The sequence below is a fragment of the Fistularia commersonii genome, chromosome 21, assembly GCF_037954325.1.
Source record: "Fistularia commersonii isolate RoL2024-O1a breed Wild chromosome 21, RoL_Fcom_v1.0, whole genome shotgun sequence".
Classification (NCBI taxonomy): Eukaryota; Metazoa; Chordata; class Actinopteri; order Syngnathiformes; family Fistulariidae; genus Fistularia; species Fistularia commersonii.
Genome location: NC_141304.1, coordinates 11025365 through 11048265, shown reverse-complemented (window position 1 = coordinate 11048265; position 22901 = coordinate 11025365). Strand labels below are relative to the sequence as shown.

The 22901-nt window shown below is 41.9% G+C and overlaps 1 protein-coding gene across 2 annotated transcripts; it reads right to left on the bottom strand.

The window, feature by feature from the left end:
* Positions 1–1377: 1377 nt before the first annotated feature.
* LOC147222284 (constitutive coactivator of PPAR-gamma-like protein 1 homolog) lies at positions 1378–21640 on the bottom strand. Of its 2 annotated transcripts, none has more exons than XM_086168697.1 (17): positions 20981–21640; positions 19291–19537; positions 19112–19194; positions 18568–18696; positions 17345–17405; positions 16145–16245; positions 15858–16066; positions 15232–15307; positions 14974–15138; positions 13628–13799; positions 12241–12490; positions 11307–11421; positions 9923–10132; positions 7163–7355; positions 5781–5910; positions 5609–5708; positions 1378–2625 (listed from the first exon to the last, which is right to left on the bottom strand). In XM_086168697.1, exons 1-17 carry the CDS (start codon positions 21452–21454, stop codon positions 2320–2322), a joined length of 3021 nt encoding a protein of 1006 aa, XP_086024823.1. In that variant the 5' UTR covers positions 21455–21640; the 3' UTR covers positions 1378–2319. The 2 variants fall into 2 exon arrangements, 1 of the variants encoding a protein (XP_086024823.1); XR_015107796.1 differs by having other exon boundaries at positions 2589–2625; positions 7163–7242.
* Between the last annotated feature and the right edge of the window lie 1261 nt (positions 21641–22901).

Sequence of the window (22901 nt, the reverse complement as noted above, 5' to 3'; positions counted from 1 at the left end):
CTTTTTCAATGCATGGACAACAAGAGATGAGGAAGGATTTTCTTCACATCGTATTTGACCTCTAGTTTCCTTTTCTGCTTCTGTTGTTCCCGTCAGGAACTGTTTCGGGTTGGCTTTTTTTTTTTTCTTCCGCGTCTGATCTGTTGTGTGAAGAGTGTTTGAAAACACCCATCTACACACACATGTACGCAGCTATGATGTAATTCTGGATGAGGCGCTGAAAAAGGGGGAGGGAGGGAGCGTGGGAGGATTTATTGTTTCTTACATTTTGAGAAGATAATGAGCGTAGTCGGTAAGTTCAGGACTTTTTGAAGCGCTGAGATTCAACTTTACATTTCAAGATGAGAAATGAGTTTGTCCAATTGATATGAAGACACCTTATCGCTACTGCTTCAACTTAACCTGCTAGTTGGGATTCAGCGGATTCATTCCCATCACCCTTGAAATGCTCCCACCATCTTTGTGTAGGGCCTTGTTATGGCCTGCATTTTTAAATGTAATTTCTGTGGTAAAACCCATAGCGCCCGATGTGCAAACGTGGCTCGTGAACTCTTTAATTAATACAAATCGCCTGTTTGTGAAGAGCAGTCAGGCTGCCATGTGGCTCTCTTGTTAACTGGTTTAATGGACCAGATACGTCAAATGAATTCTTTAAGTGAAATGCCATTTATCACTGTCTCACACTACTTACTCAAAGTTCTTGACATTTTGACTTGAAAATTCTTTCCCCTCCAATTTATGTTTGATTACTATTCCCGTTTTAAGACTCGCATTGCATGCATTTATATGTGTGAGCGTGAAAATCATTAGACATCGACTCAATGTACTGTATCTGCTGGCTGGAGGTCCAAAAGGCAGGGAGGTTGCCGGGAGATGATTGACCAGCACAGGAAACTCAAAAATACCTCCAACTCATTGCAAAACATTTGAGTGTGTGAAGAGTAGTCATTCATTTTGAAAAGATTTCAAAATATAGTCAATTTCCTGCCTATAAAGTGATTTGCAGGGCTATGTTTAGTCACGAGAAAGGCTGGTGTTTCAGTGGGGTCCCCGAATTGAATTATTAGGTTAAAAAAATGTGACTGTTAATATTTTGCTATGTACATTTTTCTTTTTAGTTACATTCCTGATCTTGCCTTTAAACGCGTCATACACCTCTTGATACCTTATATCGCCAGATGTTAATGCGGCTGTATTACACTACAACTACTGGCAGGCTTGTGGGTGAGCTATACAGAACAGGGATCATTGTACGATCATTGACGTATGTAACGTATATTGAAAAAAGATTTAGTGCTTGTCTGGATTACCTAAGTGTCCCCACCGGGACTTCTGGGAAAGCCTTGCATGCTATGTAGAATGACGGGAAAACTGTAATTGTACTAAAAGAATAGTTTTATTAGGCAAGTACAATTGCAAGTACACCATGTCAAAATCCATCCCTACTGAGTAAAACGACCCTTCATTTGAAGTTGAGAAGAAGTTCATCCTCGAGGGTGGGGTTATTGTCAGGGGTTAAGGAGCAGGAAGAACTTTGGAAATTGGTATTTCCAGAATGATCTCTGCGATTATGATAGTTTCAGATGGAAAGTAAGGAGATAGATCAATATTTTTTACGTTATCTAACTTAACAACCAAATCGTTCTAAGACACAACTTCAGAGTATCTAAACTTATAGGCAAGGCAACAGAAGTCAATACCATCAAAGACTGAAAACGTCCAAACAGACATGCTTGAGAAAGCAAAGTGATGGATGTGTGATAGCCTAGTAAGTTTGGAGTGGAATATCTAAGGATGGATGGATGGAAAGTGACACCATGCATAACTAGCGTGAGCACACCATGCAGAGGGCTTTGTTGAAGTACCACGAATTCCAGGTGTGAAAACTTATTTTGGGATGAAGCTTGCACCTGAATATGTGAAACATTACGTCGCTCAGCAGAACTAATGGACAGAGTTGGCAGAAGTAACCTGGCGGACAGTGGCGACTGAGAAACATACCTCTCTTTTAAGCTGGTTTTCATTATATGGTTACCTTGACAACACAAAGCTGATGTATTACATGGCTCCAGTGTGCAAGAGGAAACATCAACATTCATGAACTAGAAAAAAAAATTACAAGTAAATTCTTACTGGAGAACAAGTATCTCTTAAAATCAGATTCGAGCTTCGAGCGGCGCTGCTTCTTCTGTTACTGAGAGGGTGTTCTTCTGGTTTCATTGTCAGTGAGGGAGAAATAAAAAGAAACTCTTTTTAAATAATTAGATATTCCTACCCGTGTTCCATGGTTCATCCATCACCCTCTCTAGAAAAATAGGCTCACTCCTCAGAGATGGCGGCCTCCACTTTTTCGTAGCTGCCGCCGTCTATATGCTGTACACGTGAGAGAGGATTAGTATTGCACGTCTTAAAGTCAGTGCTTAAGGCACTTTCCAGTTGGACGAGATCTGGGTGCTCCTCTTGATCTCCCGTCGGCTGATGGGCGTCTCCATCTTCCAGACCGTTTTCCGTGGCGGCGCTGTCGTACGGCATGTCGGGGGATTTCTTGTCCTCGAAGGGAGGCTTCATTCCCTCCTTCACGACACCTCGTCCGGTTGCGGGCATGTGTGTGCAAGCGGGCTTCATCTAGAACAGAGAAAGACAAACATCTCAATAAGAATAAGAAAATGAAACAGTCGCTTTGTTTCGATCTTTTTTAAAAGTACAAACCCCCCCACATACAGCTCACATTGATATGCTTTGTTGTTTTTATGTGACATTAAAAATGGTCACATCCATTGTGAACCATTACAATCAGTTCATTTAAAGAACAGTTTTATGTATTTCTTGTTTTGGCTGAAGTCCCAGAGTCCTTGGGCAGACACTTGGACGCATATCACACATTAGGTTTTGGTTTTTAAGGCCCGATACCAACGATCAAGGTACTGTGAGATGGCTGACACTCAGGTTGGGGACAGAGATAAACCGAGGTTGAGGTAAAGTTGTTTGTTTACACAATAATAACAGTTTGGCCTCGACTTGGGCTTGCAGCTTCTTCAGAGTGGTTTCAAACACAACATTTCAGTCTATCTTCCACTCCATCGATCAAATCTCCTCTGCATGACATCAGAGGAAAGGCTCAGAACAAGGACCTCTTCACGGTGTTGGTTCTGAATCAAATATTAAGCCAAAATATTCATGCAAGACTGGACATTGAGCAAACCCTGTGGCTGTACACAATGTGTTGTTTCCTATTATGATAAGAAGACGAGCTGCCTCGGTCGCTTAAGAGAAGGTGCGACTCTGAGTTGACGTTGTGATGGGCGGGGAACTCTTCTTCGACGAGTTCCTGGTCCGAGAGTGATGGCTGCGTTCGAGCCATCTCCAAAGAAACAAGCAAAGGCAAAACAGACCAGACTTCATTCTGCTAGCGTGAACTAAAGGTCCAAGCGGGATGAGCAGGTCGGCAGTCACAGAGATATGGAAATGCGGTTTCAAAATGGAATAAATACATAAATATGATTTAAAAGAAAAACAGCATCAGTGTCTGGATTCAGCTTTTCCAATGTTCCACCTATTCAAACCATTGATTTGATTGCACGGCTATTTCCTTTGATACAGACACAATATGGCTTTGCTGCCTTGAAAAGACTGAATAAAAACAGTTAGAGAGGGTGACCAAATGGTGCAATTAAATTTCAAATATAAAAAAAATTAGACTTGATTGCCCCCCCCACCCACACCCCTTCCCTCTTTTTTGGATTATTTTCCTTTGAGCTCTAACGCAGTCAACGTTGCTGCGGCCAGCTGCCGCAAATTATTGAACGTAAGAGGAACACAGACGACGTGAGCGCTGGGTTCCTCCATTAAGAGAAGGCAGATGTTGACTAAGAGCTGTAGTACAACGCTGAAGTGGTGAGGAGCAATGTAGCAGTTAATTAGCAGCCGAAAGGAAGGCGGGGGGATTCAAACAGCCCACGGACCTGCTGAGAGGCTGTTCAGTGGGCTTTCATCCTCCACTCACTGTTCAAAGATGCCACTGTTGCACTGCAATTGCACAGCGAAAGAACGGCTTCTTTAAATGTCGAAAAGGCACATACAATCATAGCGCTGAAAATTACACTCTCTTTTACGCAGCCTCACCCTGGCCAATCAGGAAGTTTTTCTGTTTTCCCTTCTCGGAGGAGAAAAAAACTGTCCCATTTCGGTCTATTTCATGTTATGAGAGTTTCAATCGGGGCTATTTCAAATTACCGCTAGAGGTGAGTCATGTCAGGGAAGACAAACACACAGCGAGCTGACAAAAAAAAAAAAAAATGTACCGATGGAGGCCCAGTGTTTCGTGTTTTCATGCCAAAAGTGTTTCAACTTAACATGGTGCCTCGCTGTTGTTTCGAAAGGTTAAAGTGAAAGTCAGTCCTGTGACTCATTACATCACCTCAAGTATTTTTGAAAGCACCTCCAAGGACAACTTGCGCTCTCTGTGACAAAATAGCAATTGCATCAAACCATTTCTAAAAGCGGACTGCTTGTTTGCATGTTTGCCTGTGACAGCAGCATCCATGGCAGGAAAAGAAAGTACTTTCTACACTGGTGTGGGAGACACTATCAGTACCAGTGGGCGGCACGAGGCGATTCAAAAAGTGAAAGCGAAAGACCTCAGTTTGCCAATATCAGTAAGAATAATGTATAGCTTGGACTCTTGATTTTTCTCAAGGTCAAATAAAGTCATAATCTACACGGGGAGGGGAAAAAAATGTAATGCGTGCAAGATTCGCCGATAGCGCTTTTATGTTTCAGCTCCTCCTTCACTGTGATTTCATAGCTTTCATAGTTTAGCATTTTTTCAACTCTGATTTAACTCTGTGGCACTACTGCAATTGAGCAAATATTTTGCAACGATTACAACTTCACCAAAATGTTTTTTTTTTTTCCTTCCCAACTGATCATGTATAATCTTAAATGTGGTGTGTGATCTGTAAAGGATCAGCAAAAACTGTACAGTAAAATCATTATGATTATTTTCACTTAAGCCAAACTACTATCGTTGTTGGTTTTCATGAGAAGGAGCTGGGTGGTATCCTGCAGCACAGTCTGGCTGTAAAACATCACATTTCTTCTGAGTTTCTTGTACTGAGGGAGGGTGTTTCAACACTATTTGTCAGGGAAACTCATTTTGTGGGAATATACAAACCAGCTCTCAATATTCTGTCACTAGTTTTAAATTTCCTGTCAGTCATCCGTCGGTTCGGTTATTAGATTATTCTTTGATAGGAACATTGTCTGTGTTGTACTGTGGTTTTTGGACTCAAAGAAGCATTTGGGACAGACTGGCTCAAAAGCATCGCAGCTCACTGACAAACGTGCATGATACTGCAACATCACGCCTGAAAAAGCTTAAAACCCAAGTTGCATACAAACGTTCATGCGGGGAAAAGGTTTGCTGCTGCTGGCACAACATCCAGGTGAGCTCAAAGGGACTCACAGCTCTTTGTTAAATCCATCACTATCATTTTTAAAGTGCGATTTGAACACTGATTTATTTGCTCGAGCACGTAGGGTGCCAATTCATGACATAATAATTGGAGCTGTGCCGTTAAGTAAAGCAACTGATCTCTCCGTCACGTACCTGGCTCAGTCCCTGACTCCTGAAGATTCGAGGATAGCATCGGCCTCCGCGACCACACGTCCTGATGACAGGTGTAGAAATAACCCCCCTGGGGCGGCTGCTGATTTCAGAAACAGGACAAAGCTCAACATGTGCGTCAGTTCAGCGACAGATGTGAGAAACACGCTCTTACCCTCTAGTTGGACCACCGACAGCCACCACCTGGACAGGAACGCTTCCTCTTCCCCGGCTGCGACGGGTGCCGGCCCAATGTCCCACAATTGTGCCGGCGATCTCCAGTTTGCCCCCCTGTGACGGGATCCCTTGTGACAAGAGGAAATGCAGACGTCAAAAAATGACCATCTGAATGGATGGAACGCTGCATATTAAATAAATACAGAAAGAATAATCCCCCCCCCCCCCGAATAGAGCATATTTCGATTGGGCTAATGTCAAATGTTTCCGCAATTGCCTGCTTCCGTGGGGATTTTATTGCCAACTTGTGCATTTTAACAAGAAGAGGATGAAAAAAAAACTCCCTTTATTTTGTCACATTCGGTCATATGCAAGGTCAGTGAAATTTTATCTTCATTTTACCCATCATGAGCCGTGGGCAGAGGAGCAACTTGGGGTTCGGTGTCTTGTTTAACAACACATCGAAAGGAGTTTGGATATCGAACGGCCGGTCTTTGTACCTGAGCCACACTGACAACCAACTTTTGGTGTAAAAGCAGCGAGAAATAAGATCAGTTTTTACCTAATTTATTATTTTTTCTCCCAAGGATTAGACAAAAGTTAATAACATCCAGATTATATGGTGATTATATGGTTGCTTGATCATCTACTTTCGGAACTATAGCTAAAAATGGGCATTTCCATGTCCTTTCAGATCCGAGTCTAATCGGATCCTAAAGAACACATGCACTAGAGAATCCACTTTCAATTTCCAAGTGATTCTAAACAGCATTCGGCAGCAGGCGTGTTCCTGCAAACACCCCCTGGTCTCTATGGAAGAAGAGACATTATTGTCTCCATTAAAAATACAGAGATCATTTGTTTTAGTAGTTAATAGTATGACCAATTATTCCGTTGGATAATTCTGTAAGATGGTTATTAAAACGAATAACTAAAAGGATTTTGATTGGGGGAGAAAACAATTTGTATTAACTACTAAAAATGCTCATGATAAAGCAGTTTGTAGAGGACTTAATGCTGACGGTGCTCTAATGGGATGTCAACCAATCTTCCATGATATTCTCATTTTTCCTTGACATATAGGTTAACTGAGGGGTTCTCAGGTTTCCCAGGACAAGCTCAGTGAGCGGCCTGCTTGTTAATGTTGTGTTTAAAGTTCAGCTGCAGCTAAAGGTTGCTAAGATTGCTCTCCTTTCTGTTCTGCAGTCCAGAGCATCCCTTTTTGTGTGACCGTCTTAATTCATACTCTAAAACAATTCTAATTAATTCAAGACAAATTTTCAAAATAAAATTATTTTCAAGATTGCTTTCTCTTTATGTCAGAAAATCTTGTTTAACCCTATAGATAGCATTACTAGCCCTGGAGAGAGCATTACTAACCAGGTATCCACCACTGCGTTCCTGAGGGCGGCGCAGGATGTCGGGGGTAAAAGGAGGGAATGGGCCGATAGAAGGGTGCCCTGTGAGGAGGCGGAGGCGGCAGGGTGAACACAGGCGTCCGGGGTCGGCAAATGAAGCCGAGGCCTTCCAAGATACTCTTACGCATCTTTTCTACTTGGGAAACCAGTTCCACCTGGAAAGAGAAAATGCTCAGCAACTACTGATGTCAGTGCGCATCCCCTCTGATCAGGCTCCACAACGGCTGGGGAGAAAGCTGATGAAAAGCTGACATCATCGCCAGTAAACAGTAATGGGGGCAAGAAGCCACAGAAATAATGATTACTATCAGTGCTAAGTGTCGCCCACATCATGAAAACCGTATCTTATTAAAATAATGCTGTTCAGCAGGTTCTTGAGATATGGACTAATATGTGAAGTGTAATCAAATACTGAATTACAAAAAGAAAATCCTACTACACAAAGACATCAGGAAACCTCCAAAATGTCACAATATGCAGGTTCTGAACACCACTGTTTTTTGTTTAAAATTTTTGTCATGATCATTGTCTATCTGGCCTAGCGCAGCTGTCACTTGGGCGAGGGGCGGGGTTCTTCCTGGAACAGGGCTGCATATAGTGCACAACTACTCTCTCATTCACACGTCCGGGCAATTAAGTCTCTTATGAACCGACTGCGTGTTTTTGGCTTGTAGGAGGGATTCAGACAACATGAAGGGCATTTATGCAGACATGGGAAAGAACGAGCAGACTGGACTCAGAAAAGCTCCTTGTCGGGATTGAACCGCGGACCTTCTTCCTAACCACTGCACTGTCATGCCAGAAAAGGTCCAAATGTAATAGTCAATTTTACTACACATCCAAATGTACTAGTCAATTTTACTACACATCGTCAGTCGATGGCTGATGATGGCAAATGATTTTCTTGAGGAGATGTAAAAAGTGTTCATGCTGAAAATATACACAGCAGTCCGGCCTCTTGCCCTTGATTGATGGGGTCGGGGGATCAGCGGAGGTTCTGAACTTTGCTCGAGCCGTTCCTATGCAGAGTCACTGCCAAGGCCCGTCTTAAGATCTGGTCCCGGGCAGGCCGCTTGGAGCGCATGTGTTTATATCCGGTCTGAGAATGTGTAAGTGTGTCAGCAGTGTCACTTTTGATCAGATCCTCTGCTTCATATGCAAATAAACGCCCACATGCTTCTGTTTGCAGAGGCTGCATTTGAATTACAACAAACATGCTAAACAGCACACAACAAAGATTAAAAAATACATTTTTTTTTTATATATATGTATTGCAGTGGAATGTGTCAACCAACTGCGGTTTAATTCTTTATAAGGTAATATCAAACTTTGCATTTGGATGATCATGCTGGAGTATCAGGGGGTGGATAATAGAGAGGAGAAATAAACTCATCTTTGCATTTAATATTAGTATTTACATCTACTGGTGCTTGAAGTAGATCTTTTCCTTGATGAGGGGATCGCATTCCCTCAATGTGGCCTAAACTGCCTCCGAATGTGGAAACAGTGATCAGATCTCGTGCGTTCTGAAGAGTGTTTGGACCTGAGCTGTCCACATGGGTCAAATCACGTGACGACATCTGCTCTTGCTTAAAGTTCAAATATGTCAGGACTGTGAGCACAGAAATGTGGTCCTGCATTCCAGACTACTGTATCCTTTTTTCTTTGCATAGAAAAAGCCTAGAAGAGAAAAATGGAGGGAAGTAGAAAAAGAATACGAACGAAATAGCACCTCCAACGAATGTAGCTTACATAGTGTGAACTTTTCTTTTTCTTGAAATTTGTAATTACAGTTGAATATTTAATAAATTAATATATATCTGTTCAGCACAGGAAGATGCGGCACCATGTGTGTTAAGGATAGTCTTAAGGGCATGTAATTAAAATATTTCTCATTTTACAGGATACACACATTGTCCAGGCATGTCTCGCAATACACAATGCATGCACACACGCCTCCACACGCATGCGCGCACACAAATGTTAAAGTAGGGGATAAGGAGGCATCATAAAGGAAGCAAAACACATCTCAAAATGTTCAGTCATTTAATGTTCTGTTTTATAGGTCAAATACTTAAATGTTTGGGAAGCAATTAGAAGTGAGAAATAAAGCTTTCATAACACGGGAAAAAATATTAATTTAGCTTTGTATGAGAATTTTCTTTTCTGAGCAGGTATATACGAATATCCAAAAATATACACTGCATTTGGTTTCCCTGTACCTGTACAAGTATAATGACAATAAAGTTGAATCTATTCTAGATTGAGCAGTTTATTCTGATAATCCTTTCCCTTAAATGACTACAAGTTTCAAGGAAGGCATCTTAATATGCTTGGTGAGGATGAAAAAGCTAAGAGGGGGAGATGGGGGCTGGTTTAAGGCCGCTCTCCATTGAGAAATTATTCAGTGTAAGCTGCTCTGATCAAAAGCACAATTCCAGTGTCTCTCAAGTTGCATCAATTTCAGTGATGACATTCTTACTTGTGTTGGACTGGATTTGCAGAGTTTTCTTTACTTAATTGATAGATTGGTAAATGTACCCCGTATTTACTTTTACTTGAATATAGGAAATTATTTTGATAATGGCAATCATTTTGATTTGGAATGTTGGACAGTCATTTCCTAAAGTGTAGTTTTCTCATTTCTGATTGGTCCAGGATGATTGCAAAATATACATCTGGGTGCAGTCTTAAAGTGAAGCAATGAGCGGTGAGACTCTACCTGACCATCACAGAGGTCAATGAGCTGGGCCTTCTCCCGGGTGGACTGGATCAGCTTACTTTGAAGTAGCTTGCCATCGAAGTACATCCAGGGACAGCAGTACTCCCAAGGCACTGGCTGGCCGCATGCGTCATTGGCAAAAAGCGCCATGTCTACGCCACTCATGAACAAGGCGGCGAGCTGGACCCCTCGTGGGTTGAGGCTGTCGACCTGCTCTCGAAAAACACACCCCAAAAATAAATTCAGGGTCTCATGAAAAGGGGTGGAAAAGCACTGTGTTGCAACAAACGGCCTAACATTTGGTAATGAGGTGCAGAGCACGGAGGAAGCACAGGCAGCACATTCACTCAGAAAGATGGGTATCCAGAAAAACAACACTTTGTCAGTATGACTTTCCAAATATAAACATAAAAAGTGCTGCAGAGGCATTTATTACATTCTACCAACAATATGCTACTTGTACTTTGTAGTTAGGCTTCAGGGAACGGAATAATAATACTTGGAAAAACCTAAATGCTAAATCTAAATTAAAAAAAATCTAGCGTTCATCTAAGGTGCATTACTAACATCTTTATTAAGTCTTTACCAATTTTATCAGGACTTCTAGTTCTACCGAAGGAGGTTAAGTAGTATCTTGAAGTTAATCTTAATGTAAGTTCCTCTTGCTGTCACTGGTAATAGCTCTGCAATAATGCAATAAAATGACGGTCTTCTTTTTCCGCTTTGTTAAAACTTTTACTAACACCTCCAAAGTGAGCCAGGAAGGAAAACACAGCAGACAGCAGCGGTGCGGAATCAATTGCGTAAATAATAAAAGGTGCAATTTGGCCGGGAGCTTGCGAACACCACTTCTCGATACCCATCCCTGTCAAATCTTGGCCATCAGAGACAACAACGATGCACAACGTGATCCAGCGACACAAAAAGGGCCAGCAGCAGGTAGCATCACAGACACACTGTACAAGGACAGAAGCAGAGTTCATATGGATGGTTTCCTTTCCTTCTCCCTTCACATTCTGGACCGAATGGGAACAAATGGTCGTGGATCTTTCTTTCTTGAATTTGACAAATGGAGTCGCAGAACCGTCCACATGTAACACTACAATTCTTCAAGTCAGCTGAAGGTCTATAGAGAAGAATCCATCACATCAGAGCAAAGCTGCAGCTTCATGAAAAACATGCCCTGTCAAAGCATGTCAAAGAATTTGCTTTGTCTTTGGGACGTGGGGACTGTCCAGAGAAAGCAAACATGGTTTGGAGCATGGCGGCTCAGCCAAAGCTCTAATTATGCGCAATTAAACAGCCGGTGAGCCGACGATAGGCCGGAATGTGACCCGTGTGTTTTTTGGACACTCCAGATACAAAGACGTCACCACAAAGTCACCTTCAGTTCCTGCAGCTGGTCGGGCTCATAAAGTTTAGAAGAAAGCGCTTGGGCTAGGAAGGCATCAAGTTCGTTACGACGCAAAATTCTTACTCCTGGCCAATGTAACATAAACCTGAGGCAAAACACAGAAGTTTGACAGCATTACAGATGGCAGGGAATGAGCGACAGCAGCCATGTTTCCATCTAATGCTGGGCTCACACCAAAAGATTTTCACGGTCACAGACTAAGAACTGAAAGTCAAATGGAAATTTTGGGAGTGTTACTGGAGTCGCTGTGCGTTCCCGTCGTTTAGATCCATCTCGACCTTTCGGCAAGACTTGCAAAGTGGTTTCAAGATAAGATACATCAAGTTCTTTATGTGTCCTCCAATGGGAAAATTCCCACCGTTAACAGCAGCGAGGACAGTAAGAATAGTAGAAACAAGTGAGAGCTTTAGGCATGCGTCCATAAATAATAATAAAATATAATAGACTATGTGAAGTTTGATCGGACTTCAATGAGCTTTCTAATGCCTTTAAAACGCCGATTGCCCTTAGGCCAAGGATTAGGTCCATGTGGTAGGGAACAGTTGAATTGGGATGGTGTCACCTCTCCTGCTTATTCTTATTTATGCGCAGTTTCCATCTGGACCCAAGTTTTCACAGATGCGACTGAGGAAAAGTTTCACTGCTGCCAGTCAAAATACATCTGCTTGTTGTTTCGCGTTTGAAATATCTGGGAGTGAAATATTTGCTCAGTTAGAAGGTATCCAGCATTATGTTTCGACCCGTTTCTAAGGTGGCAGTTAAAAAACAAAAAAAAAAAAAAAAAAAAAAAAACAGTTTTGCCTAGACAGGACAACGGGCTCTTTTGCTGCAACAATTTTAGACTGTGAGCCACGAAGTGTGTCTCTCAATCACTCACTCACTCACTCACACTCAGTTTACGCACCGCAACACACAGCACAGCACGAGGAAGTGCGTGGGGATGTTGTCGGGGTTCAGCATAGCGGGTGTGTCGGAGCGCATGCAGGCCAGGAATGCCCTCATCCTACGGTTCTTGTCCTCTGTCGCCTTCCCGAGCCACAGTCTCTTCAGGCTGGGGCAGGTCCACTGCCGAAACGTCCGAGCTTCCACCAGCTCTGGTGTGTGCGGAGACTTGCCTTTGTACACGGCCCACTCTTTGACCAAGACGCGCACATCTGGGGAGGAAAAGTTCATATGGATAAAATCGTTGTGAAGTTAGATAATAATCCAATGACTGGATGATAAATTTCCCGGCAGCGTCATATTTGGACTAAGAGCGCATTGTAGATTGAAAAAGAATGGCTCGTTTCAAAGGGAGACATTGTTAGACTCAGAACTGCATAGCACCTGCTTTTTCAGCGTTCCAAAATGTAGACGTAATGGGTACGGTGTCGGTTTGTCAAACTGGCATTTCAGCTGCTACAGTTTCTCAATTTTTACTCATCTGTCGAAATGACGTTGTGACAGCCTCTGCTGCTGGATGTAAGGTGAAAAAAATCTGCTCCACCTTTCCATCTCTGTGCAAAATCCATACACACACAGACAGAACAACATTCTTTGCCTGAAAACAAGGAGAACACCTACCAGTTTAGACCTAGGAACTCTTGTTTTGATCTATACCACAATATTAGGCATGGAAAGCGCACCGAGGCAAAATCTGGGGAAAAGGACCAACATTCGGGCTAACCCAAACGCAGGGTCTCGGTTTGGATTGACCTTATCCATGTAACAGTTTGTCCATGGCAAAGTTGTGGTTTTTTTGTTTTTTAGGGTGAGCAATTTTGATTTTTAGAACAACTTTGAACATTTTTTGTGGGTTACTGTCAGAAATGAAAGAATAGTAGAAGACGTGTCGGAAAGAAGTCAATGAGCTCAAGGTGGATTTAATTGTAAAAATGGCCAGGAGCAAAAATTTTATTACTAGAGAAAATACATAAATCGGAGCGTGGGTGGCATCGGATTCCTCTAAACTTAATACTATTCGCTGTTTTCTTCTACTATTTTACTTCAACTTAGGTTAACAAGTTTGTCAAAAGTGTAATTTAGCACTGAAATGTTGATCTCCAAGCAAATCATTATGGAAAATGCTGGTAAAATGTTCATAAAACCCAGATTAAACAGAAATCAACGAAATCGACACACTTCTAGATTTGCTTTTAGATTTGCCAACTGGAATTCTTTAAACAATCGTAAGTATTGGAATCCTAAATGCAAATAGTGGACAGTTCCAGGAGGATCCAGGTATCAGCTGGCTTAATATAACAGCCCCTGAATCCTTACTTCAGTCTCGGAGGACAAAACACAGGACTCACATTCAGGGTGGCAGTTCTTGCGAATGGCGAGTCTCTCCGCCTTCTTCCCGGCCTCGGCCAAGCTGAAGAGAACTCCGTAGATGTATTGGCGTATCGGTCGAAAAATCTGCACGGCTGAGGGGAGGTCTTTGTTTGCTTCATCTTCAATCGTGACAGACAGTTTCACTTCACCCTGGAAAAAAAACAAGAACAAAAAAAAACCTACTGTTACTGGCGTGCTGCACAAAGAACACCAGGCTGAGGGCACGTCAGATTTAATTCTCATGCTGTCCTGGGACCACTTAACAAAACCATTTCTTCAGGGATAAACAGGAGTACTATACTCTTGGGATAACACAGCACTATGCCATCCTTTTTAATGCCTGTGCATGAAAATAATTCATATGCACGCACACACAAACACACACACACATGCATGCATGCATGGAATTGTTATTGTCTGACAAACTTCATGTGTTTTTGCAATCCTCCTCAATAATTTCAGTGGATTTTTCACATTAAAATTCTGTGCAATATTTTTCTATATTCTTAATTTTTCATCATCATTGACTCCAGAGTCAATTTGCCCTCTCACATGCACGGCACAAGCAATCAGGATAACTCAGCCACCAACATATCTTACAATGTGCAATAAATCTCACCCTTTACACTATAATCATGCCAATATTCTGTGCAATACTTGTTTATATCCTGTGCAACACTTTTTACAGTCGATTCCTAATTAATTTAAAAATAAGTTTAATTTTTATCCTCAGTCGACAGAGTCATCTTGCACTGTCTTCTCTAAAGTCAATTTGCACTGTCTTACAGGATTTTATTTAGTATAGATTAGTATACTAGCATACCTAACTGTTTGCAATACGAGGACGATCTCTCAATCTTGTTGTTCATACAGTATGATGACAATAAAGGGCATTCTTCTCTTCCTCTTTTTATATGTAATACGTGGCCTTGCAAAATTAGTAAAACATTGACTCCAATCACACGAGCAGGCAATTTGCGGAAAATTAGCCACGGTAAGATAAGATAAACTTTATTGATCCCCATAGGGGAAATCCCTATGTCGGGTACCTTTGTCACAGCAGTGTAACAGTTATAATGTCCAAAAATGTTTTTAAATGAAAAATAAATTACTAAGGTAAAAGTTAATTTAGTATAGAAGATGGAAAGGAAATACATAGTGGAAATGAACCTATTAGGAAGTTTTTCAGGGCCTGAACAGCATAAATATGGCCTCACAATATTTTAATATTCTTTTTAGAAACTGTTTTCCATCTATTGTGACAATGATTCGTGCAGTATGTATGGTTTGAATAGCTAAGGAAACATGGAAACCACCTGCAGACCTTGGTAAGAATGTGGTAGATGTGAGGATACATGAGACCCTGTCTGTGTCGGTGCTGCGCCACCCGCAACACCTCAGGGGCCACGGCTGGCAGAGGGGGGGTGGTGATGTCCATGTGGTTCCTGGTAGGCATGGATAGCAGGGAGGGGATGTGGAGAACGCCTGCCTGCCATTTCACACAAGATTTGTGAGAAACGACGACACATTTGAGTCATGAACTTTCCAAATGGGGTCTAATGAGAACTATCCAGCTACTCACTTTTGCTTGATCCTCAAGGTCTCCATCCTGGGGGGTTCTATTTTTATTCCATCTTGCCTTTACTTCAGCAACATGTCTGGAACAATGGCAGACACCCATTCAGGAGACAGTTTATCCTGCTCATACAGAAATGAATGAATATTCACAGCTATTCAACAGCATTCATATTAATTGCTGAATTTAATGCTGCAATAGCTGCTTTCAGAATTTATTAGAGTAAGCTACTGCACCACTTTTCTGGCACAAAATTTCAAAATTAAATTACCATGCACTTCTTCATGGGAAAAGTCTGACTTTTCGATGTTTTAAATTGAAGGTATGACAACTACAAGTCTCAAAATGAAAAATTTCTTAAGACTCTAAATTATATAGTTGTTGTTTATTAGCATTGAACACAAGTTGTTTTTAGAACACACACACACACACACACACACACACACACACACACACACACACACACACACACACACACACACACACACACACACACACACACACACACACACACACACACACACACACACACACACACACACACACACACACACACACACACACACACACGCCCATTATGCTCCTGGATAGACCAATGTGTTGAGCAGAGGAAGTAGGGGAAAGAAACTCACTTTGGATTTCTGGCTGAACTCTCATCGTTCTCTGAAGGGGACGTGGTCGAGGCGAGAGGGTTGGTTTCCGTCTGATTGGGAGAGTTTGTCTGGCCTTGCCTAGTTGGTACGGCACTGCTGTGGAGTGTTTTGTGCTTCCTCTCATGGAGAGTGCCGTTGGACGTGTTCTGCTCCAAGTCTGGAGCTTGGCTGTACTCGGCCTGCTGGACCTAAATGACAAATCGGGCAGTGCAGGTTATGTTGTCATGCTATTGATGGTGTTAGAGTGGATGAGGTGTTATTCTTACCCCAGGTTGGCTGGATGGTGGCACATGTGGAATGTTGTGCATGTTGGCTGATGGATGTGGTGGTTCTGCAGTAGAAGGCGCTTGCAAGTGCTTTGGTCTCGCTTTGAAACACATAAAATTATTTACTAACACGCAAATAGAACCACCGCCTTGCTCCTGGATACCTCTGTTTAAATTTGCAGGAAAAGTCTCAAGACAAGCTCGGATACATTATTGACTTTCATTGTTGGCTTGGCTCTGTCCAAAGTCAGTACTTGAATAATATTGATACTTAATTGGAGGATACATCATCAACCATCAAAGTGTGCAGGGTTTGGTCGGACTGGAAAACGAAAAGTAGATAAAAGACATCTGCTTCAATATCATGCGCCAAACAGACGACACAAAAATAAAAAGGCAATATTCCGGTTAATTTTTATTTGGCTGATATTAATTGCAAATTAGTCCAGGCAATTCTATTAATTAAATGTAAACTTTTATTTACACTGAAAAAAAGCACCCTTTCGAGACAATTGATCTGGGCTGAAAAGTACAGCAAGAAGACTGTACTGCATTTTCAAAACTATTATCATCACTATGTCAAATGTGAATATTTTGCACAGTTTTTGTTACATAATTAATCAAAATGGACACACTTCTGTCTTGCATGCTATTTTGGGAACATATGAATTGGGCAATTGTTTTGCTGACTTTTGGTAATTATCGTAGACCTTGATGACAGGACAACCAGGACAGTTGATCAATTAATGTTTCTGATTTCACTATGCCCTATTATTATTTCTTCTTTTTTGTACACCCCTTGATTTAAAGCACTTGATAGATAATTTATTATAATAATTATTATACATATTCTTTTATTGCTTTTTTTTTAATGTACTTTTTTTTAAATTCCATCTTTTCATTATTATTTAACTGAAAACTACCATAGCGCCATAAATTGCTTAGATTCACAAAATGGGTCTTCAACAAGATACACATTGGGGGTGTCGGCCAAAAGGTTCAAGAACTTCTGTTCTAAAGTGCTGAATTAAGTCGTAATATAAATATCTTTACAGCATAAGAAAACTGATAAATAATTCAGTATTGTGCTGGTTGTTCGGAGCCATCCAGGTTCCCTTTGAAACTATCAGAAATGAACTTGTAAATCTCATTATTATCAAAAAGGCATACAGGAGTGTGAAGAGAAAGGTGGGCGATTACTTGCAAGTGAGTAGTATTCCACAGCTTTCTTGAAGCGAAGGATTCTGTCATCAGTGCAGGACTGAGAAATGGGAAAAGAAAAATATGGAAATATAATCATCCGCATTAGAGTGAAGAGTATTTGTCGGCAAAAATAGATATAGATATAATAGATATCCCTGAGCCCCATCCTACTTGAAGAATCCAAATATTTGTTAGACAAATGTAGAAACTAGCCCAACTTGGGAAACGGCTGAGATAGAATTAAAAATGCAAAAGCCATATTTCTAAAATAACTTAGCAAAAGACCTTGTTTCAAAGTAAGGATATTGTGAGCATGGGGTAAAACACATTCTTCCTGTAAAAAAGGGCTTTGGTAGAAAACAGTGCGACATTTTGGTATATTCACACCCTCCTATACCAGTTTAGAAGGTCTTTGGGACATGGCTTTTCAGCAATCTCAAATTAAGACCTCAGTTGTACAAAAAAATAATCATATCATCTTGCTTTTCCTTCAAAAGCATTGTATATATTAAGCCATTACTAATTTATCATTCATGTGTGTGTCTAACCTTTGACACTAACAACGTTACTGAGCCTGGAATTTGAGCATGGTACGGCCAACTCTACACTGCACTACTTTGGTCCAGAGAGCATGATGTCCTTTTCTAACAGACAATGGTTCAGGTTTCTACTCGGCAATTGTCAATCCCGGACCTGGCACAAACAGGTCTGTGCGCCAGGTTTCTACTGTTGGTGTTCACATGCTCCTATCAGGTGCATGCAAATGCAGCTCCTTGATGCAGTGACATTGAGGTGTTAACAGGTCATTGGTGTTCAGCTAATGAGCTTGGGACTTTTGCCATTTAAATTTCTCCAGATTCCTTGAATCCTATAAAAACAGGGTTGAGGAGGAAATACCCAAATTCTAATTTGTTTTATTTTTTTGATTGAAATAAACGTATGTAGGTGTCTCACTCGCGCCCGAGACAATCATATCATTTTTTGCATTCTTTTATAGCTAAATCATAATCGCAGTCTCTACTTACCTTGCCTGTTTCTAATAACATCCTTATTCCGGTTGTTTTACCACATTACAGGTACAAAATTATTTCTTTGTCAGCTCTGACATGGCAGGCCACAACATACAAATACAAGTCAATGTACTGAAAAAATAGACCACCTCCCCACCAAGTGCTGAAAAACGATAGAGGTATTACAGAATATGTTCCCTCTTGCCGTACATGTGAATGCTTGAAGATGTCTCTCGCGATGGCTTCCAGGTGAGAGATGTCCGGGATGTTGCGCACGTAGTTCGCCACAGCTTTGATAATAACATCACAGGGTGGCAGCACTAGCTGATGGGCGCGAACCTGAACAATGGCAACACAGCGAGGCAGGACTGCAATAAATATCAGATATCATCCAATGTGAAATCATGAAATATTAAAACGGCAAAAATGATGATGATTGACTGTGAATATAGATATTTGGCCCATTTTCTGGGGAGAAGCATAATTTTTGCTCTTGATTGTACAATTGTTATTTTTTGGCTCCTCTAATGAAATAAAAATCAGTTCTCAGCTAATTCCATTGAATGTTCTCAAAACGCTCTCAAAATCAAAATCTCATATCGGACATGATGACCATAAATCTGCAAATGAATAACATTAATCATCAGCTTTGTTTTTGAAGAGTGTGGTATAAGTATAGTATATCATTACTAGTCTTGTGTACAACTGCGGGTCTTAATTCATCACTTTGTTAAGTTACAAGTTTGGATTTTACCTTTAAGGATGCTAATGGATGTTCAGGGCCAAGTAAACTCCAGTGAAATGTGGCCAAGTCTTCATCAGACAGGATGTGATTCCCTGTCAGACACACCATGCACAATTTGTGTTTTAGTGTCAGGTTGCCTACGACTTCATATTGGTCATGTCCCCATCTCTCCAGAAGAGCTTACCAACCTAGGAGCGACGCAAAGATGACAAAGCGGCTGGGGTTGAGGTCGAGCTGCCAGGCCACCTGGTGCATCAGGTACTGGCTGGTGGTGAGTCTCTTTCCATTGCGGCTCAGCTTGAGAGCATGAGCACTGAAGAAGTGCGGGACGTTACACAGGGCGTAGTCTGAGTTGTACGCCACTAAGCCGTGGAAGCTACTTTCTTTGCACAGGGCCATGACCTCCAGGTGGTGGTCCTCCACGCTCTGCATCACCTGAGGATGAGTGTCGGAGATGGTAATTAGGGTTTCGGCACTAAAGCCTCTCAATAAACCTCTTAAAGGGACTTGCTGTGTTGAGACACTCCCGCGAAGGATTATAAGCAGCTCTCACCGACTAAAGCCTGGCAGAGCTGATTGGAAATAAATACACACACTAATAGGCTAAATTATTCACAAGTCCATTTAGTCACTTCACAGCAGCAAAAGTAAATTTATTGCCGGTTTTATATTTGTTTTAAAGATGAGGCTCTGCCATGTTGTCAAATCCTGGAACAGATAATTGCTGTTGACCCAAATAAAACGTAATCAACGATATACATTATTCCATATTAACAAATTATCTTTACTACTTATCCTGCACACAGGATTGCCATGGTTCTGGATCATTTTTATTTCATTCTTACACGGTGAGAGGTGAGACAGACTTTATGTCTACATCGGTGAATGGTCTCTGAACACAGCAATACATAAAAATGTGATCATGCATACATTATCTACACCACTTATCCTGCACCCAGGGTTGCAAGGGTTCAGGAGCATTTCCCTGCTGTCACTGAATGAGAGGCAGGGTTCATCCTGGACCGGCCGCCAGTTCACAACAGGGTCACATATAGAAACATATGACCCTTCACTCTTTCATAGGGCAATTTAGCAACTCCAATGAATCCCCTGCATGTTTTTAGGCTGTGGGAGGAAACTGACGGAAAAACCCTCAGACAAGGGATGAACGTGCAAACTCCATACAGTGAGGCCCCCTGTCAGAATTGAACCTGGGACCAAATTGCTGTGAAGTGGAAGCGCCAACTATGATAATACATTTGTTATAAGTAAAAAAAAAAAAAAAAAAATAGAATATAGTTTCCTAGGTGTTTTCACTTGCCAGTTATTAGCTTTCTTGCTTGTCTCTCACGGACAGGTATTTAAGCCTTTGGAGAGACGTAATCAATAAACCTCTAGCTGAATTGGCACCAATGCCTTGCCAGGTTTCAGCTGCTGTCATAAATTTCCCTGGTCATTTTTTTGAGTCATTTCTTGACGATTTTCAAGTAATTCCTTGACATTCTCGAGATTTTTCATTCGACTTTTTTTACACCAATATTCAAGCCATTTTGGGGAGAGATCTTGCCATCATACTACTATATTTTGGCCCAGCTGTCCCTCCAGCATCCAGGACAAGATCTGGGATTCTCCTCCCGTCTCAGGGGTCCCATCGACCCGGTACTAATGTTTATACTCTGTTACTTGACGCCCCAAAAGTTGGGACTGAGATTAACCGACGTTTATCCCCCGGTCCTTGGAGGTAGTATCCCCAAGAACCCGACTTGAGTTCTGGAGGAGTTGTTGGAGGCGACAACTAGTTAGCTAGCTCGCCAGCTTCATAGGTTGGTTAGCTAGCTAGCAAGCTAGGTAACCTGCTAACAGCTCGGTGTCACTCACCTGCACGCGGAGTCGGAGGAGCGCCAGCCGGATGCAGTGGGACATACACACGGGGGGCAGGAACCAGACTTTAGGGGGCGGGGTACCCTTGTCCTGGATGTGGCTCATGATCTGCTGTGCCGTCTGCCGCTCATTCACCTGCCGCTTGACCCACTCGTGGAGTCGGCCTTTCTCCAGGGCACCGTTGAAGCACACCAGGAGCTGAATGTTGCCGGCGTAGCAGGCCCGGCAGAGGGCGGCCAGGTAGCCTAGCATGTGGTTCCACTGGCCCCCGCTGACCCAATCGGTATAGAAGCCTCCGTAGAGCCGGTGGAAGCAATTCTCGGCGTCCAACAGCAACCGCATCGGACTCCGAGGAGGTCTCTGCCGGCCGGCTCCGACCATACTTCCCCGGGCCAGTTTCTGGAGCTCCACCGGCACAACAGCGCCGGGACAATGCGTCTCTATGTACTCCAGAAACCCCTGGACTCCCATGTTTAGCTTCCACGGGAATTAACTTCAGCAAACACGACCAGTGGAGGGGGGGGGGGGGTAAATAAAAAAAATAAAAATAAAACGGTCACTTATACAAGACCGGTATTCTTCTAAATAAATTTCGACCCATGGCTAACAGCTGGGTCCGTGTGCGGACTCCCTGATGGGATGGTGGTGGCTTGCCCACTCGTGTGACGGGTCGCCACCAGTGAGTCCAAGCGCCGGTATAGCCGTAGCGTGTGACGTCACGACGCCCAAAGACACGCACAGGAACCAAGATGGTTCACCGCCGCAAGCGCTCGTTTCGCTCTACAATGTGCGTGTGTTATTTTTTATCTTTTTTTTTGAAGGAGATATATACTGATTTGAAAATAAGTTTATTCAAATCGAAGTTTCCTAAATATTTCTATATGTATTTTTTGGAAGTGTTACAACAAACGATTTTTAGAGATAGTTAATTAGTTAAGCCCTCTTGTGGTTATAGCAAGAAGTACATGTAGTAACTTCATATCTTAAAATCAGAATCAGCTGTATTGGACAGGTACTGCATGTTCAAAAATACAAGGAATCCACCCATCCACCCATTCATTCATTCATTTATTCATTCATTCATTTTCTATGCCTCTTATCATGCACTTGTCAGGGTTGCAGGGTTGTTGCCAGTTGATCACAGGGCCACATTGGAGATATACGACCATTCGAACTATATTTCGATATCAAACATCTGGACAATTCTGGGACTTAAGACTGTCTTACTTTTTGAAACCTCTTAAAAACCTTTTAGACCTCTTAAAATATCTTTAAGAGGGGCTTAAATAAAAATTCCTCAATCAGGAAAATATTCAACAGTTGATCATTTCATTATGTCTTCTTCGTAGTTTCATCAAGTGGGAACCGTGGGACCTTCCTCTGTCTGGAGTCAGGAGACACCAAGCATAAATCAAATTTAAACCTTGGCAGAAAACAACTATCTTATCTAAAACTGCTAGTGAAGAATAAAAACAAGTCCAGCTGGGATTGGCTCAAGTGGCCCTGAGTTGAGGAAAAGCAGCGCAGAAGATGAATGAAGGAATGTGTTACTCGAATACTCACAATCCCTATAAGTACTTCTTGTAATATCCACTAGGGGGGTGCTGAGATCCTACAAATTGTTTTTACCTTATGATAGATAACAGTACTATACATATTATTTTGTGCTGGTTCTTTTAAATGACATTTTGAAGGTTTAAACTTTTGGACAAATATTACTGCTTGATTTTTGCATACATCTGTTTACATTTACTGTGAGAATACAAAGATTATAAATCATCATACAGTTTTAAAGTAGGAAGAGATAAAAAGTAAATAATAATGACATGCAAAGTTAGAGTTGACACACAACTAACACACTGACACACACACACACGGACACACACACACACACACACACGAATAAACAAACAAGCGC

Bases quoted from the DNA above. Each gene is read 5' to 3' on its own strand.
- LOC147222284 (XM_086168697.1), bottom strand. From the start codon at position 21,454: ATGGGAGTCCAGGGGTTTCTGGAGTACATAGAGACGCATTGTCCCGGC. The intron at 19,538-20,980 runs GTGAGTGACACC...ACTCATCCTCAG, and splicing joins TCCTCCGACTCCGCGTGCAG to GTGATGCAGAGCGTGGAGGA. The intron at 10,133-11,306 runs GTGACTTTGTGG...TTTCGAGAGCAG, and splicing joins ACCAGCTGCAGGAACTGAAG to GTCGACAGCCTCAACCCACG.